This window comes from Erpetoichthys calabaricus, chromosome 6 (assembly GCF_900747795.2).
Source record: "Erpetoichthys calabaricus chromosome 6, fErpCal1.3, whole genome shotgun sequence".
In the NCBI taxonomy this organism is placed as follows: domain Eukaryota; kingdom Metazoa; phylum Chordata; class Cladistia; order Polypteriformes; family Polypteridae; genus Erpetoichthys; species Erpetoichthys calabaricus.
In genome coordinates this window covers 55,266,514-55,286,200 of record NC_041399.2, presented here as the reverse complement: position 1 = coordinate 55,286,200, position 19,687 = coordinate 55,266,514, and the positions used below count along the sequence as shown (strand labels likewise).

Here is a 19,687-nt window from a genome sequence, read left to right as displayed (position 1 = left end):
ATATATATATACACACACACACACACCTCCTCCAGACCACGAGGGGGCGACCGCCCTGGTGGCTTTGGGGACCACGGGAACATAGCTTAGAAGCTCAACCCTATAGGGGCCTGTGGTCACCACCAGGGGGCACCCAGATACCTGCAGATACCATAACTCAACAAGGTTGCCCCAAGGGACTACAGTTCTCAGCATGTTTTGTGGGTATCCAAACAGTTAGCACTGCCCAGGGATGCTGCCACCTAACATATCGAGGGAGCATGTAGTTCTTCTGTCAAACTGGCCGCCCAGCTGGGTATTGCTTCTTGATCTGATCCTGCCAGGACAGCAGCGTACCCAGTTGCAAACTGGCATCTACTGTCGTCTTCTTAGTTAAAGCACGGAACACCCTGTGTTTCCTCTGGAGATTCCAATGGACTGTCTCCCATCTAGATAAGGAGCCACGCCCCATCTCGGCTGGGACACCACCCACGTGCACCATCCTTTACCATATATTTAAATATATAATGTGAGAAACGGTTGGGATCATTACCTGGTCAGGACACCTGCTTAATGAAAGGACCGGGGAGATGCTTTTTGGCAGCCCTCCTGGGGTACAATGGTGCCTCAGGTTCCACAGGGCTGTATGGAAATTGGTATTTGTCAGCTCAGCCCTGTTGTGTTCCAGGGGTGCTGCTAGGGGGTGCTACAGAAACTACCAAGCCTTTTTATATAGGGCGAAAAATTAATCTGCATTAAGCCAACCAGGTTGCTGCCGACACTGAGTCCACTTCACAACAGCCAGTCATTAGTCTGTAGAAATCACGCCACAACAATACATTTTGGAAAATGAGATAGTTTTTCTAAAATAATTACTCCACAACTTTGGGTCCACGTCCCCTGCCTTGGATAATTCTTTGGAATTACTGTAACTGACACCTCTGCAATATCTGATTGTACAATCGGCACACTTTATGCATGCTAGGGGCTTGACTAGCTTGTTACTATTTAGCAGATGAAATAAATAAGATCATTAGGGTTTACAAGTTAAGGACAACAAAATGGCAGTTTCAACTACTTTTGTACAAGACAACAATTGGATTCAAATGCTTTAACCAGTTGTGAGTTTAACAGACAAAATATTTTACGTAGGTATGCGCCCTGTAACAAGACATCTTTTTATGCCTTAATGCTAAAACAATTTAAAAAAGAGAAGAAATCACAGAAAATAAAAGGTATAAAGAATCATACAAATGGCTGTCTCTGCAACAGCATTAAAAGCTTTCTCCACAGCAGCATACAGATGCTGTCAAAAGTATTCGTGTGGCCAAACCGTTAATGATTGCCTGACATGCAGAGGTGACCTTGTAGAATGTTACAAAATAAAACTTTAAAGCACAGTAAAGTAACAATACGTAGTTTCAACCTTCAAGATGGAACATCAATTTTACATTGACATCAGTGTATAAATATTTACTTAGTGTTAAAAAAAGAATAAAATAAACAAAACCAGTGTATTCTACTGTGTCAGCAATTGCCTCAAAAAGTAAAAAGGATCCTCTGTTTAAGAGTTGTGATAGAGTTCCTCCTGGGTTTGGTGCCAAAAGGCAAAATATTGCAACATCCTGCACTTTGTAGTGAAAAATGAAAACCTTAATAAATATCACATTTGAAACTCAAAGGATTGCAAGAATCATGAAATACTGATAAACAGGACATTCAGCTATAAAAAATAAAGGTTATTACCCAGCAGCTCCATGGCATCATCCTCATCATCAATATCATCTTCATTCATGGAGGGAGTGTTACTGAGTACAGAATCAAAAGAATCTTGGGACAACATTGCTGCCAACAGTTTCTTGTGGTGCTGCTGTTGTTGTTTTAAACCTTTACTTTTTGGCTCCAATTTCACACTGGAGGAAAATAAAAAAGAGTTACTCTTGCAGAACTTCATTTCACATTTGGTAGCAAAACTACCAAAAATTAATCTGTTTTGGTCTAATGCCAGTAAGCACATTTAATACTTTAAAATGTAATTTGCAATTTTAATTAATCTTCAACTTGCTATCAATATGGTAAGCCCCTGCATCTTTGTTAAGATCTGAAAAAAGTATTTAAAAACAGAAAATTAATTTAATGAATAAGAATCAAGCTAACTATGAAAAGTCAAGTAAAAGCAGACATAGTTTACACATTTGATGAGCTAATGGACCAAGCTTCACAAGATGGGACGAGGGTACTGCCTTCAGAAATGGCTCACATTTCAAAAATGGCTCTGAATACCAAAAGCTACTGTGTTTTCAGCTTCACCAAAAGTTTTTGAAACTTACAATCTCATTGATCAAATTCTTTAATATCATTTATGTGTGTAAGTCAAGAGTAAGAGGTCCTTACAGTACAAGGGTTACAATGAAGGTGCATATTAATTTCCCAATTTAATAAAGACATTAATGTAAACTTAAGGCATGTAAATCAAATCTACATACTTTTGTTTGATTATCTACAAAATCCCTACATTTTTAACAAAGTTTTAAACTTTGAATGATCCCATTTTGGTAGAACACTATTCAAGTCAAATAAATAGCTGGACCGCACACTGTACTACCATATTCCTTGGATGTCGATTCTTTTTGACGAGCTCATTTATTTATTTATTGGTTTCTCTCAGAAGAAGCAATTAATAAGATACCACCATGAGTCTCATTGGCGATTCCTGTGTTTTCCCTCTTTAAAGTGATTTTCCAACCATCTGGCGCTGTTAATGTTCATTTAGGTGTGTCCACTTGCAGTTTAAAATGAATACGAGTGTCAACTGCGATGATCACAATGTTCATATTACACCAGTAGGAGAACAGTCATGGTATCAGGTTAAGTGAAAACAGAACAAAAAAAGTAAATTCAAATAAAATGAACATAAATATTTTAATTGGGTTATGCAAGTCACTTGACTGGACCACAACATAGTCCTGGATTCACCTGCTTTTCTTTAGTTGCCGCCGACTTTTCTGAATTGCCTGCTGGAAATACTTAGTGAGTAACATCAGAATGGTCTCAAATGGACCAGATGTGCATGAGAGTCAGTATTTAAAACTCTGAAATGTTGTTTTCTAAAACAAGAGAACAAAACTGTGAGCAAAGTCTGAACAAGAATTGTCAAAATCTGTTAAACAAAGGATAAATTGTCTCTAGAAACAAAACACTAAAACAGTAAACCAAGTCAAAAAAAATGAATTATATTGTCCAAAAACACATAAATCCCAATAAGTTTCATAAACACTTCCAAAGAAGCCCAGTAAGGAGGGGTATACTATTGAACCCCAACTAGATATAAGGGCAACACAAAAGGTTTATAAAAATAAAAATGTTTATTTCTACAAAAATGCTTGTTAACAATTATGAAGCTCCATAGAGCAAAAAAGGCAAAAGTCCCTTGATGTACATTTTGTGAATGATGTTTGGTATTCCGGAGCTGAAGCCATTTGAGTTACATAAACAGTGCCACATGGTTGTCATTAGCATGTAGTCAGAATTATAACTTTAAAGTCCAGGGAGTAGGGACGGCAGTTCCCCTTGGAGTCCAGAGGATGCACCACTTTTGTTATCAAAAACTGCTACTTGGTGTCCATCATGCAGACTTTCCAGAGCAAGCCCCATTTGAGTTACATAAACAGTATCACATAAAAAGATCATGATAAAAAGTCTGAGGAAGTTTGAAGTCACATTTGAAAACAACAGTCTTTGGATGCATAAATTTGCAAGCCCAAAATTCAAAGATGCATTCAAATTAAACTAAATAAAAATAAATGATTATGGTGTGTAGGTGTTCACTGGGTAAAATCTTGGCAAATTTAAGAAACACACTGGAATCTGGCTGAGTAGCATAAATACAACGGAAGCTTAGCAGTCAGCACTCTTGCTGAAGGGCGAGTCAAAAATGAATCATCAATCTAGTCGAGCTGTGGCAGAGCTGCCGTGCTCCGCAAATACAACTCTATTCTAATCTGATTGACAGTTTTCCTGCCAGTAGATCCATCCACAACGTCTCTGGTCTGCAGTATCCCGTATTTCAAGCTCTGCGTGATGAATGTCGAGTAAACCAGGTGACAATCCAACTGGCTGTTCAGAGGAGCTCCTAAGTTGTGATGTTTGAGCCAAAGCCAGAAGAAATAAGTTTTGCCGAGTTTTTCATGATAATTTTGCAGATAAAATGAACTTCGCTGTAATGAGGTTTTTTTTCTAACTTTAGCGGTTTAAAAAATTGGCACAACCAAAAAAAAAAAAAAAACCATTGAAATGGGGATATTGTTAAAACAGAGTTCATTTCACCTGTAGTGACACGGTGAACCTACAAGCATAAATAGTGAACAAAAACCTCAACAAACATGAGAAATAACATCTGGCTCTTGAAGTGTGTAGAACAAAGCTGGTACTGTTCTTGTTCTTTAGCATTCTAAAGCAGGCTTTCATATCAGATAAAAAGATGAACACACTTCTGCGATGGGTCTAATAAAAGTAAAGAGAACGTCAGAGAGATAGGTGAAGTTTGCTCTGCCTGAAAAAGTAATGTGAAGCTGGGTCAATAACATGGCAGAGACACCTGATTTTGGCAGTGAAAATGGTCTTTAGAAATGAGAAACATTACTTCATTGGAAGGGAAACAGCTGGAGGTTATATGTTAGCTAGAATAATTACAGACACAGTGCCCTCCATAAAGGTTTCGTACAAAGACGCTTTTTATCCTTGATTTGCCCCTGCTCCATAGTTCAAAATCTATAATCAAACAATTCAGATATGATTAAAGCACACATTCTCATATTATTAAAGAGTATTATTATCCATTTTTTTCACAGTTAAAACATTCCACAGAATCTCCACATTTCTGTGCACCATAGTGTTTGGGACCTATCAATGGAAAGCACTCTATATTCAAGCAGTCATGTTTAGTTCTTTGCAATGACTTCTTGAAGTCTGCAATTCACAAATATCACAAGGTGCAGAATATCTTTTCTCTTCAGCATATGGATGTCAAGCTCAAAAAGATTTAGATTTGATGAATGACTTGGTCATTTAAGAATTCTAAAATGTTTAGCTTTTAAAAAAACTCCTTTGTTGCTTTAGCAGTATATGCACTCACTTTATTAGGTACACCTTGCTAGTACCGGGTTGGACCCCCTTTTCCCTTCAGAACTACTGTAAATCTTCATGGCATTGATTTGACAAGGTGCTGGAAACATTACTTAGAGATGTTGGACCATATTGACAGGATATCATCACGCAGTTGCTGCAGATTTGTTGGCTGAACATCCATGATGCGAATCTCCTGTTTCACCACACCTCAAAGGTGCTCTATTGGATTGAGATCTGGTGATTGTTAAGGCCATTTGAATACACTGAACCCATTGTCATGTTCAAAAAACCAGTTTGAGAGAATTTGATCTTTATGACATGGCGCTTTATCCTAATGGAAGTAGCGACCATAAAGGGATGGACATGGTCAGCAACAATACTCAGGTAGGCTGTGGCATTTAAACAATGTTCAATTGGTACTAAGGGGCCCAAAGTGTGCCAAGAAAATATCCCCCCACACCATTATACTACTGGCCTGAACCGTTACAAGGCAAGATGGATCCACGCTTTCATGTTGTTGATGCCAAATTCTGACCCTACTATCCAAATGTCGCAGCAGGAATTGAGACTCATCAGACCATGCAACGTTTTCCTATCTTCTGTTGTCCAATTTTGGTGAGCCCATGCGAATTGTAGCCTTATTTGCCTGCTCTTAGCTGACAGGAGTGGCACCCAGTGTGGTCTCCTGCTGATGCAGCCCATCTGCTGTAAGGTCTGATGTGTTGTGCATTCAGAGATATTCTTCTGCATACATTGGTTGCAACGAGTGGTTATTTGAGCTGCTATTGTTTTTCTATCAGCTCAAACTAATCTGGCGTTTCTCCTCTGACATCTGGAATCAATAAGGCATTTTCACCCAGAGAAATGCTGCTCACTGGATTAGTTTCCCTTTTTCAAACCATTCTCTATAAACCCTAGACATGGCTGTGCGTGAAAATCATAGTAGATCAGCAGTTTCTTAAATACTCAGCCCGTCTGGCAACAACCACCATGCTAGGTTCAAAGTCACTTAAATCACCTTTCTTCCTCATTCTGATGCTCAGTTTGAACTTCAGCAGGTCGTCTTGACAATGTCTACATGCCTAATGCATTGAGATGCTGCCATGTGATTGGCTAATTAGGTATTTGTGTTAACAAGCAGTTGAACAGTATAGTGGCCGGTGAGTATATGTGACCAATATCTTGCTGTAGGATGAAGTACTGTCCAATAACACGGTAGGCATTTCATTGAACTTGAGCAGATAAAATGTTTCTGTACACTTCATAATTCATTGTGCTATTGCCATCAGCACTTTCATCATTAATGAAGATAAATTAATCAGTACCTGTAGCAGCCATATCTGTCCAGATCATAGAATCCCCACCACCATTTTTCAAAGATGAGGTGCTATGCTTTGGATTGTGGGTTTTCATGCCTTCATACTTTCCTCTGGAGTTGCTAAATGGAAGTGGCAGTGGAAAAGTTTTGGGATACTGACAATTTCCCAGCTGGTTGCCATGAAGTTTTAGTTTGTCCTGGTGCCTCAGTACAATGACTGTTAGTGCATATACAGTATCCTTCACCCAGATAGAAATGATTCTAGAAAGACTTCAGCCCTCACTAGAACAATGACAGAGATACCTGGAGGGTCATGACTAGGAACAATGGACAGTGTTGCTCATGTGTTTTTGGCACCAAAGTACTTTGATCAGTAGTCAAGACTGACTTTGTGGTTTTAGTATTTGAAGTTTTTTTGTTTAGAACACCCTGATAAAAGTATAAGATGAGAGGTCAATTGATAGCATGTTGTTGGTCAATGCCTTGGCTCATCCACTTCTTCACTCCCCTAATTTTGCCTTTTCACTTCCAGTCTCTCTCCCTCTCTCGTTACCCTGACTTCTCTTTTTTTTCTGACGGACTTCTTTATAGACTGAGGAAATGTTGAATTCTTTCAGGAGTTACTCCTAGGACAAAAATCAATTTTGGGGTAGGAGACACCCACTTTGGCTATACAAACGGAATTCCTGCAACCTTCTTTATCACTGCATACTTATCCGTAGTCCTTGAAAGGGTTGGCTCACTCAGACAGTGGTGTACTTTAAAAGGGCAAAATGGTCCCACTCATCACAGTCAGTATGTTGTATATTGTGAAAAACTATTCTTCTGTTAATTCAGCACATCAGTCACTCTATTCATCTTGGATGGCACTGGAGGTCATCATTACAGAATGCTATTCTTGAGAGTACATGTCATCACCTCCAAACACCACCAGTTTTTCCTCACTGGCACGCAGTAGTGCTCTCTCACACTGTACCAGCATGCTGCATTGTTTTTTGGCATCACCATAACCCACTCAGTGTCATAATCTGACCCTGCAGTCCTGCTTGCAAGGCAAATCCCCACAGTTTATCAAGTGACATACATAATATACCTGTCAACATACCAAAAAAGAACTCAAGATATGAGAATTAAAAAAAAATGTTAAACTGAAAACACCTGTGCCATTTGGATTCAATTAATCTAATGGTCTGTCCTAATTCTTATAACTTGTTTTTGCCATTGTCTCTTTTGGTTACCTGACACTTCCTACTTGAGAAATGCCATTTGGTATCCAATCCTCCAGCTTTTATTCTAAGCGTTCAGCATAACATTTCCGAAAACATTCCATTCATTTTCTTGTAACAGTAAGGGTGGTGGTAGCAATTCATTTTAAAGCACCACCAGACAAACACTGAACTTTACAAGACCCTAAACTAGTTAGGCAAAGGCAGTGAAAAACTCCTCTTATTATGTTTAGGAGGACATCCCCCCATTCCTCCCACCAACATACTCCAAAATTCACAGGAGGGAAAAAATGGACTGCCACTGTTGAGGATGGACTGTCTGACAACAAGCACTGTCACTTCTTTAGTTTCTCTGACTTTTCTCTTTTGATTTTTAAAATTTTCCACAATGTCACACAGAAATCAAATGGAATATTTAAAATTCACAATACTTGAGAAATATCTCAAATTAACCAAGTATGACATCTTCATAGCCTCACAGTTAGGAGACCCAGGTTTGCTTCCCGAGTCCTCCCTGCATGGAGTTTGCATGTTCTCCCTGTGTCTGCGTGGGGTTCCTCTGGGTACTCCGGTTTCCTCCCACAGTCCAATGACATACAGGTTAGGTGCATTGGCGATCCTAAATTGTCCTTGGTGTGTGTGTGTGTGTGTGTGTGTATGTGTGTGTGTGTGCCCTGCAGTGGGCTGGCGCCCTGCCCGGGGTTTGTTTCCTGCCTTACACCCTGTGTTGGCTGGGATTGACTACAGCAGACCCCCATGACCCTGTAGTTAGGATATAGCGGGTTGGATAACGGATGGACATCTTCATATTTTTAAATAACATCTCTGTAATTAAACCACAAAAGTAATGACACAGTGAGCAGTGAGCAGTCAAAGTTAAAATCTAAATCATGTTATTATAGAAATTGATGCTAGCACATTATTTCAGAACAGAGTGTGCTGGCAGCAAGAGAATTTTTAGTATCTTTTTTTTTAATGTTAATAGCTTCAGCCACATTTATATGACAAATATTGTGAACTAGAAAATGGAAATTAACTTCAATTAACAGAAATTTCAGGGATGTAACATTTGCTCTGCCATCTGTTATTTCTTATTTAATTTTACTGTTAATGATTTTTCCTTCAAGTCTTGGGACTCTGTACAGCTCAATGTGTTACGACACTGCTATATTTTTAATAGATGTTATTCTAGTCTTATTCAATACTTAGATGTAATGATATGAAGTTTAACAGGAGTGCAGTAAAAATAAATCTACAGCTTTACAAACCAAGTCATTTTCAATGTCAGCAGTAAAAGCTTTTGTTAAAACCTAAACATTAATATCAACGATACTTTACATTTCAGATCACATAGTAACGGCTGTCTCAGCATCTGAAGCATTATATTCTCTGTGATAATTAATGTGTTTTGTATGACTCATCCAGTCTCTTTGAAATTTAGTGTATTTTGTGAAGGGAAGGGTTTTGCTTTATGTTATGTTTTATAAATAGCTTTCAGGTTTCTATTAATACACAAAGACAAAAATAAAGAAATTGCTTAATATGCTGTTCCCTTCAAACTTCCAATAATGAAAGACAGCAAAAAAAGTTTTTGGATGGTCTGAGGATGAACTTCATCAATTAACGAGACTGGAGTGTTTTATAGCCACTTCACAGACTATTTCTGAACAGCTATTTGATCAAAAGAAGGGCACAGGGTACTTTCATTTTTTTTTTTTAAATGAATTAATGCCCAAAGCATATTTCATTTTATTTATTACACAAAACAAAACAAAAAGGCAAACAGTCCTTTGGATGTGATCAAGGTGCTTTTCAAACATGCCAAACAAAATGGAGGCTGTTATTGATTTTCTTATTTTTCACCAAGGCAAAATAAGCAGAAAAAAAATCTGTGTGAGGCAGATACTACCAAAAATACATTGCTAAAATGATAAAAATGAGTGGCATAAAAAACAAAAACTCACAGAATCATTGCTGCGTAGTGTCTGTGCTTTCATATGTATATTAAGAACTCAATGAGTCCCAAAAAATACTGAAAGTGCCCACTGGAGGGGGAAACACCATCCAAGTTCAGCTAGTACCAAAAGAGAGCAATTAAGAATCTTTCTAAATAAAAAAGGTTTGTTTTAACAAAAAGCTCTGTAAAACAAAAACACCTCTGAAGTGCACAAGGACACAGGAGACAATGTATTCAAAAACAGGCAATCAAAAGCAATCACAATCCCAAAATGTAATCCCAGAAGCAAAGGCAAACAAATTGAGGAAAATGGGCCACACACAGCCAGAAAATCATAACAAACAAAAGAAAACTGACCACCACCATAGGTACATTCACAATGAACCACAAGGGATTGTGGGTGTTCCTCAGTCTTTACAGATCTGAGGGCAGTCAGCACTGCCTGTTGAGGAATCACCCACAAAATGCAGGGAACATAGCAGAATACATTAACACATGAAAACTAAATAATTCATGATGATAACATAAACCCTAAACAAAATAGAGAAAAATCAGAAATCTGAATTCGAGCCTTGAGAGAGAGAGAGAGAGATAGAGAGATAGATAGATAGATAGATAGATAGATAGATAGATAGATAGATAGATAGATAGATAGATAGATAGATAGATAGATAGATAGATAGATAGATAGATAGATAGATAGATAGATAGATAGATAGATAGATAGATAGATAGATAGATAGATAGATAGAGGCACACCAGCTGCCCAAACACTCAACAGGACAGACACAAGTGGCATAAAATAAATGGCTTTTAAGATAATTTTGTCCCCTGTCTCGTACTGACCTTTCAGGGACACCCAAATGTCCCATATTTAGTTCATTTACAAATTTCGCAATAAAAATGTAACTGTAAATTTCATGATGAATATTCCAGCGAATGGACATTTATCAAACAAGGCAGAAGCTGTTTTGAAGCAAACTGTGGTGTATGTAATTGCACTTTCAGTGTTGAACATGGCAGGAAGTCTGATATCAAGCAACACATAGAAACAGCAAAGCACAAGCATTGTATTGCCTCTACTTCAAAAGAAGCTGGTAAAATAAACTTCTTGATCAAGAAAAACACAGATGAAGAAAGTAAAATAATAGCCGCAGAAGTTGCAAAGGCCTTCCATACTGTCCGTCATCATCAGTCATTCAGTTCAAATGACTTTACAAACGTACTACTACCAACAACAATATTTCCTGATTCTAAAATTGCAAGCAAATTTTTAAGTGCTAGGACTAAATGTCCTGCAATAATAAAAAATGTTGTGGCACCATACACTATTGCAGAGATTGTTAGAGATATAAATAACTCTTCTTTTTATGGCATATCTACAGATGCAAGTAATTGCAATGCTGAGAAAAGTTTCCCGTTGATTGTGAAATATTTTTCACGTGAAAAGGGTTTGCTGATAAAGTTATTGCAAATAGGATCCCTAAATTTATATTATATATACTGTGTATGTGTATTATTATATATATATATATATATATATGTTGTGGAGCTTGGCCCGGACACAGACACGCGGACATGTTTAAGTCACCCACAACACGTTTATTAGCCATCCTATTATTTACACATTGCAACACAAACCCCAAAGTCCCCAAAAGTCCAGGCCAATTATCAAATGCCTCACTCTCTTCAGGCCGCCTCCTTGCCTCCTCTAAGACCTCGTCCTTCCTTCACTCCCGACTCCAGCCCGTGAATGGAGGGAGGCAGCCCCTTTTATAATCACCCGGATGTACTCCAGGTGCCTTCCGACAATCTTCCACCGGCACTCCCCAGTGTGGCGGAAGTGATGGCTGCGCACCCGGAAGCACTCCGGGTGTCCCCGATCCTCTTCCCCCCAGCACTTACAGGTGTGGCGGAAGTGCTGAGGTCCAGGGCTCCAAAGGCATTGGGGCGCCCCCAGGCGGTGACCACGGGCCCTTACAGGGTTGAGCTTCTCCACGTGGTCTGGGGGAGGTGTAAGCCCTCCTTCGGTCCTACAAGCATCCTGGCCGGGGCACCCCCCCAGCCACCTATGACAATATATTATAACTAAAAAGAAGAAAATTATAATGAAAGAAAACATCTGGCTTGGCAGGGAGGCATATTGCTTTTGGTATAAAGGAAACCCAGTAGAGTTTCCTGAGACACTTCTGCTGAATGACTTGTTGGCTGAAAGTGCTCATTGTTAGTGTGTCATAGGCAGGATGTACAACATTGTTCATAATGACTCTCAGCTTTGTTATCATCCTCTCCTTAACAACAACCTCCGGTCAGTCCAGATTGTGTCCCATAACTATGCTTGCTCTTTTAATTAGCTTGATGATTCGCTGGGCCTCTCTTAAGTGATGTTCCTTGTCCATTCTGCCCCTCTAATCTTCCCTGTCTCTAATTGGCTAACTCTCTCTGTCACTCATTAACCACCTAACAGCTACTGTGTGGTAAGCATAATGGTCCTGGGTACTGCCTTGAACCACATGCTCTCAGGACATCTGCAATCTTAAAGTGGATTAAGCAGGTCTCAGGATGTTTTATACACATTATAATATGTATACACAAAAAAACATCCACATGCACTATTTTAGTTACCCAGCATTAACCAGGTAAGAAAGTAAAACAGAAAATTACAAATTATATTTGATCAAAATATGTTACCTTTAAGCTGGCATTTTGCTCGTAACTATTGCTAGTATTGGAAAACATATTTGTATACAACAGTCTTGTTTTTTTCTTCTGGTGCAAAGAACTCCAAATTTCAATAAATAGGTCCATGCACTATGGATTTTGGCCATGACAAAAACATGAACAAAATTTTTAGTTAAAAAAATGTTTAATGCAATGAACAAGAACTGAACCCCAATCTCCTGGCTGAAAGGCAAACATATCAGGCATCACACTACTTTCAACAAGTGTCATGGCACTACTCCTGTGTTGATAAATTTAAAGTGGGAAAAATTATTGTGCTCAGACTGAATATGGCGAGAAATATTTGTGTGTGAAATTTCAAGTCTGTATCTTGAAGAGCAAAATTGAATTGTGCATAGACAGCAACAAATTGAGCTTAGGACTATTACATTTGGATCCTGTTTTTTACTTCTAGTATATCGGTTTTGGTATTAAAATAGTATAGTTATGATACAGGACTGTCTAACCCTGAACTTGGTATAAAATAAATGAAGCTCTTACCTATATCACTTAAAAATATAATTACCGTGCAAACATTTTGAGAGGAGTTTCTAATATTTATTTATAATCAGTTCTCAAAAGCATCACAATGGTAATACCATGTTCAAAATATATACAGTAATAGATAATGTACATGAGGTAATAAATGAATAGGCTTATTCTATAGCAAACATCACAATAAATATTTCACAGTATTACACTTTAAAACATGCATATACTGTATAAGGTATTTTTATAACTTTTTTCCTTTAGAGAAGTATCAAACTGTAAATGTATCAAGCAGACGCTAACAACTTATTTTACCAAACAGGCTCTGTTAGTCACAGAAATTGCATGAAAAATAACACGACCCAATCTGGCTGCTCATACCTAATTATTTTAACAACACATTTCAGGATGTGGAACGAAGACAACTGTTAAATGTTAAAAACTGACTTAAACCATATTCTTTAAAAACTGAATCATCTTTGCAGAAATCTGACCTTTGAAATAAGCTCAGTTTGAAATAATGATACCAAAAATAATTTAAAGGTTATCAAAGATATTCATTGACTACAAACTACCTGAAGTCAAGAAACCACAAAAATAAGATGTTATCTATGGTTTACATCATTAGAACAAACAATATCATAAAGGAATTCCCATCTCAGCTTATTAATATTTATCATTGGAGCCCAACACATAAATGTGCCAGTAAAGCTTATTATTTAATGTTCAAAATGAAAGGCACCACAAAAATAAAAACAAGATCACCATGAACTTCCATGAATGTGCTTGTTAGTTAAGGTTGTCATGAAACTACATGCATGAGCACACAATGTTAGTGATTCGAGGAGCTCAACTACGGATCATTGCATTAACTATTGTAATAGATTAAGTGATCTGAACAAAGTCAATTTCTGATAGATAGATAGATAGATAGATAGATAGATAGATAGATAGATAGATAGATAGATAGATAGATAGATAGATAGATAGATAGATAGATAGATAGATAGATAGATAGATAGATAGATAGATAGATAGATAGATAGATAGATAGATAGATAGATACTTTATTAATCCCAAGGGAAAATTCACAAATGGAATGGAAGATCAACACACAAGGTGCTTCTTTTTCCCTGTACAGAAAGCATATTTTCACAAAAGGTGCTAAATAGCAACTACTTTTAAAAGAAAAATAAACCATGACATGGCTCTTAATTTTAAGACTTTTCCACACTGCGTATCCAGACTTGCGTAATTCAGGGCTAATTTAATAAAAAATGTAACTTGATGTAATTTAGTCACTTCTGGCAGCAGAGCTCTGTGTATGATTAATGATTTAATCTTTGGCAGAGTCTAATTAGTTACTTCCATAATGATGATGCTGTTCCCTGGGCACTGACATCTGTAACTAACACTGCCCTGGTTGCATACAAAACTTCTACATTAAGGAGTCTGTAAAGGATTTGTAAGAGAAAAAAATATATATTTTAAACTTACACAATACTTGCACAACACAATAATTAACCTATACACTACAAAAGGGCAACTCTATTTTTGGCATGAATATTCTGGTAAGGCCATACCAGAATTTTCTCCTATGTGTTCTCTAACTTAAACATTAACTTGCCTAACTAATAATATATAGTATATCCCTTATTTGCTAATGACTAGTAAAACACACAGGTTTGTGCATCTTTAAAGTCATACAAAATCAATCAATCAAGCAATTAGACACCAATGCCTGGTCTATCTCAACTGGCATCAGATTATTGTGATACCCGCAACATCATCATCATCATCTGACAAAATACAGCCATATTGATTTTAACACTTTGAAGTGCCTAAATTGAAACAGCAACACATTGAGTTTGGAATCGAATGCCACTGAGGTGAAAAAAGGACAAGCAACAATAACATGCAAAGAACACACAATGCTACAAACATTGCATGATTTGAACTGTACACTGAACATCCAGTAGTGGAGCTAACTACCGTTAGGCCAGACCTCAGAGGAAGTCCAGCAAACAACTGAAAGAACATTTTTTTATTTTACATACTATACATACCAAGGTTCTCTCTATACCACGATTCCATGCTTATTTATAAGAGAAGTATCGTAGGCTGTCTTGGTGGTTTTTCAAATGTAGTGTGGTCCCCAACATTAGTGTGGGAAGATGCAGCCTAATGTCTTATGAATGATGCATTTCTGATAATGATCTCCTTGCTTGTTTTTCCAAATGACTACCCTTAAGGAATAAAATAGTACTGGACTTTTCATACCACTGGCCAGTGCTGCATGGTAAAGATTGGGAAATGTTCAAACCAGAAATGTAAATGTGCAATTAAAAAAAATATATTTAAATTAAAAGTAATTCCCATCACACACACACCCAAGCAAATAGACAACAGCCTGATTCAGCTTGGTTCATCCCCTCAGACAGAAACAGCCTTGCAGCACTCAGCATGAAGACTATTTTACAAACAATAAGAACAATATTGTTCTTGATAAGGAATTACATTCAGCATAGGACAGATAATTGGAAAAAATGCTTAAGAAGGAAGCTTTTAATTTATTTTGCACAACTGGTCTTTAATGCAGAAATGTCACTGCAAAGAGAACCCAAAACTTTACTATAGTCATTACCATTAAAATCAAGCCATAACCTAAGAAACTTCTTCATGACCTATTGACCAGATGTAAAACATGAACAGATGAAAAAGAACACACAATGCGACAAACACTGCATGAATTGAACTGTACACTGAACGTTCGGCAGCAGAGCTAACTACCATGAGGCCAGGTGTTTGCTAGTCAGACGTACTCCGACAAACAATTTAAAAAACATTTTTCACATACTATACATACCACAGTTCTTTCTGTACAGACAACTGGAAAAATAAAAACAAACATGACAGATAATTGGAAAAAAGCTGCTTAAGAAGGAAGCTTTTTACTTATTTTGCACAACTGTCCCTTAACACAGAAATGTCACTGCAAAGAGAACCCAAAACGTTACTATAGTCATTATCATAAAAATCAAGCCATAACCTAAAAAACTACTTCATGACATATTGAACAGCTATAATATATTAAAGAAGGACAGGAGAATATAATCAGGAATTTATTTATAATAGGATTTTAAAATATTCTTAAAATGTCCTTCCTTTCCTAAAATGGAACTGCTCATACAGGATGTATTTTCCTCTTGCAGGCCGTATACCTGGCAAGAGCACATAGCAACACAGGAGTGGGCTTTACAATCTCAGGGTATCTGATCGGTCAGTTTTGAAAATAACTGTTGATAAATGTAGTGTAGCAATGTACCGCTAGAAAAATACCTGTCTGCAGGGCACAAGTTACAGGATTGCAAAAGTCTAAGAACGATTTACATTTTATTCTACTTTTATTTGGATACATTAAACTTTGGGTGGATATAGGAGACTGTCCCAGACACTAATGGGGTATACAGTCACCAAACTATTAGCACCAGATGTCCACTAACTGGCTCACAGAGCCACATTGTATTAGCAAAGCCTTCTAGCTGAGAATGGTGTGCTGTGCCATTCAAATGGATTCCTGCTAGTCAGTCACTAACAGGCAGGAAAGAAAGTTCAGTTGTTATAAGTCCTGCAGGTGCCTACTTTGTGGTCTATGACTGCAACATAAATACAGGGCAAAGATAAAGAGCTGCCTCTTCACTGGCTTATGCTATAACTGTGGGGATTTTTTGAACATAAACAGGCAGAAGGTAAGGTAGGCCCTCTATTGCAGGACAAGATAATGAGAATCTATAATGGAGTAACCAGTGTCCGGATTCCTGTTCAAGTTTTTGTTAACTCTTAAGAAAGGGGAGACTGTTCAAGAGAGGGAGAAATCTGTTCTTGTTGGCCTGACAAAGTATTGTGCCTGATGGAATGTGCATTTAAATTAAAACAAAAAGTCAAGCAAAACACTGAATATCTCATTAGAACTTTTTTCAGCCATACTTAAAAAAAATCTGTATACTTTGAAAAATATGTAATGTCTATTAGTATGATCAGAAAGATAATAACTTCACTATTCAATATACTAAAAATACCAAAAATCGAGCAAGATGAAAATTATTGAAAGTGAACCTGTAACTCCAAATTGATCTCACATAATTACTGCATAGTTATGCACAATATGGCCTCAAAAGAAACAAAGTCAACACCCAAATCTTGCACAGTATATTGAATAGAAGCAAACAAATATTTATGTCTATTTTCCAATAAACAACACAGACACATTACTAGACAGTGAGATTCATCAATACAAAGCCCTTTGGTCCATTTATTGATTTTGTTTATTTAAATTAGAATTACTTTATTAGGTAATGCTATAAATAAGTTGCAATCAATCATTGATTCAGACCAAGATACATGCTTAGAACATTATATATGCTATGATTTTGAAATTGAAAACAATATCTAGCATATAGGGGTTTTTATATAATTAATGCTTAACAATATCTCATTTTAAAATGTTTATCCTGGCAGGGAGGCTGGGCAAGTCAGGTCTGGACAAGGGCATAATTACTGATCACAGAGATAAACTGACATCTATGAAAGATGAAAGAAAAGGACAAGTACAATTTATGAGCCTCTGGAAGGACGAAAAGTTTTCAAAGCATAAGTACCCCGCCGTCCCCTTCCAGGAATACAGGTGGCCAAGATGGAAGGACAGTATGGCTAGGGATCAAATGGGGGCTGGTGTGTACTAAAAACCTGAATCATTTGTAAATACTACACCCCCACTCATCCAAGAGGTGTGTTAAGGGCTGGATAAATTGATGTTTGCAGAGGCATGATGGGTCTCTGCTACAGTACGTACCTCAATCATACAAACTGTCATGTTGTGTCTCAACTATTCCATCCAAGGACCATGCCAGATCATGTCAGACCAGAGACAAATCAACATCCTAAGACAGATATCTATGTAGCCTAAGTACAGAAGATGAACTGCTTATTATTCAGAACAGTCATTTAACTCTGCTTATGTTTAAAACACAATTATAAACCTTACTCTTTTTAGTTATTCATGGATTAATTTTTCTCTCCTGTATTTTTTGGTAACCTATCTAATTGCTTGGACTAACAGACATTAAAGAAAGAGGGATAAACTCAACTAGAAAAGCAGTCAATGCTAACAGTGGCCAGGCTGATAAGAATAAACAGTTATAGATGAGATTTTGGGAATTCTCTTCAGGTCTGCTTAATAAAGTAAAGTCTCAAAAGGGAAAACAGTTACCCTAGGACCCTACCATGACAAAACAGCTTTACACACCTTGTTATATTTATTCACCATACTGTTTCTTGGCAGACACTGTGATTAATGGCTTTTTTTCTCTTGTGTCTGGTTCATCAATAATTAAAAAATACACATAAAGCATGCTTAATATTAGGCCTAGTGTCTTTTGTGTTTTATTAAATGCATTGTAAATGAAATATTGCAACTAGAAACAAGAATTTTTAATCACTTCAGCAAAGAGAAAATCCTCACCTTCCAGCTGGGCTGTTATTGCATTCTTCAGTTTCCCATTGCTCACTCTTATTTCTTGGCACAGGAGGCTGCAACATCTCTGCTGCCAGTGGATCTGCATCATTCTCTTCACGACCTACCCACTCTCCAATTACCCGGGGTCTCAAGAGAGGAGAGTTATAGGCTCTTGGATCCTAAACAAAAAGCAAAAGTCCAGCTCACTTAATCTTATGAATTACAGGCTACCAACATTTTGTAAAGGACACTTGCAATTTAACAACATAAAAAAAAAAATCTGTCTCAGAAAAAACAGACTAACATATACAACCCACAGCAGATTAATGCATACTTTTAACTGACCTTGATGCAGCCTTACGTAAAAATAAATAAAAAGTGAATAAAAAGCACAATATAAACACAATAGATTATGTTGGTTGACATAAAGATTGTAGTAATTCAGAGTTCAGTTATAAAACAAATTCAGCAAAATGCAGAGATAAATAGAAAATTACCAACAGACTTGCACTGTTGTCATCATAAATTGTCCATCATCATCACCATAATGATGATAATAAATAATAATGAAAGAATATTCTAATTCTTATTATCAAAAGCATCCTTTAAGGTAATATTTAACCATTATTTCCAATACAATATAAAACATAATGAAAAAAATACATAGTTACTGAATGATTTTTATGCAAGCCATTTGGGTATACAGCACTGATTTCTAATGGTAAAAGATGGAGAGAAGCCTAACTGTCATGCTGTCTTGTGAATTACAATGACAACAAAATAGCTGACAATTTGTTTTTTCTTCTTTATAATTCTCTGGTGACCTTATGTTTATCTTACACTTATTCGCTTTCTCCTGGATTTTCATTTACACATACTGTACATAGACAATGTTATGTCTTTTTAATTGCATAGGTATTTTGGCTGATATTTACATGTTTTTGAAATAGATCTTCCTTCCATAATGTGTTGTACATGCAGGGAATCATCAATCCGTTTTATATGCAAAAGACAAAACACATTTGGCACAGAACAAGAAAATGAAATGATAACAGCTGGTAGTACAACTATTGTTGAGCAAAGCAGCACCTTTTCATTGGTGTGTTTCCTTTTATTAAACATACTGATGTAGCAGTCCAAAGGATCTAATGGAAACATACAGTATGTTGACCTATCTGTATTCTGACCAGTGCATGAAGTGGGCTGGTACTCAGTACCAGCACCTTTTCTTAGCATACCAGGGTATCTTGGCATTCTTTGATTAAATACTAGCTTATCAACATAACGTGCCACCAGCAATTTGGTTCCAATTAAAGCACTGATTCTGTTTCCAATAAAATGATGCAAGAAGCCAG

General features: G+C 37.1%; 1 protein-coding gene across 2 annotated transcripts in view; it reads right to left on the bottom strand.

Moving 5' to 3' along the window:
- Nucleotides 1-19,687, bottom strand: part of c6h8orf34 (chromosome 6 C8orf34 homolog) — a 446,972-nt gene that overhangs the window by 264,429 nt on the left and 162,856 nt on the right. For both annotated transcript variants that reach the window (XM_051928738.1, XM_051928737.1), the window contains exons 6-7: nt 18,339-18,511; nt 1,726-1,892 (exon numbers count right to left, since the gene is read on the bottom strand). In XM_051928738.1, coding sequence (XP_051784698.1) covers nt 1,726-1,892; nt 18,339-18,511 — 340 coding nt within the window. The remainder of the gene's footprint in view (nt 1-1,725; nt 1,893-18,338; nt 18,512-19,687) is intronic.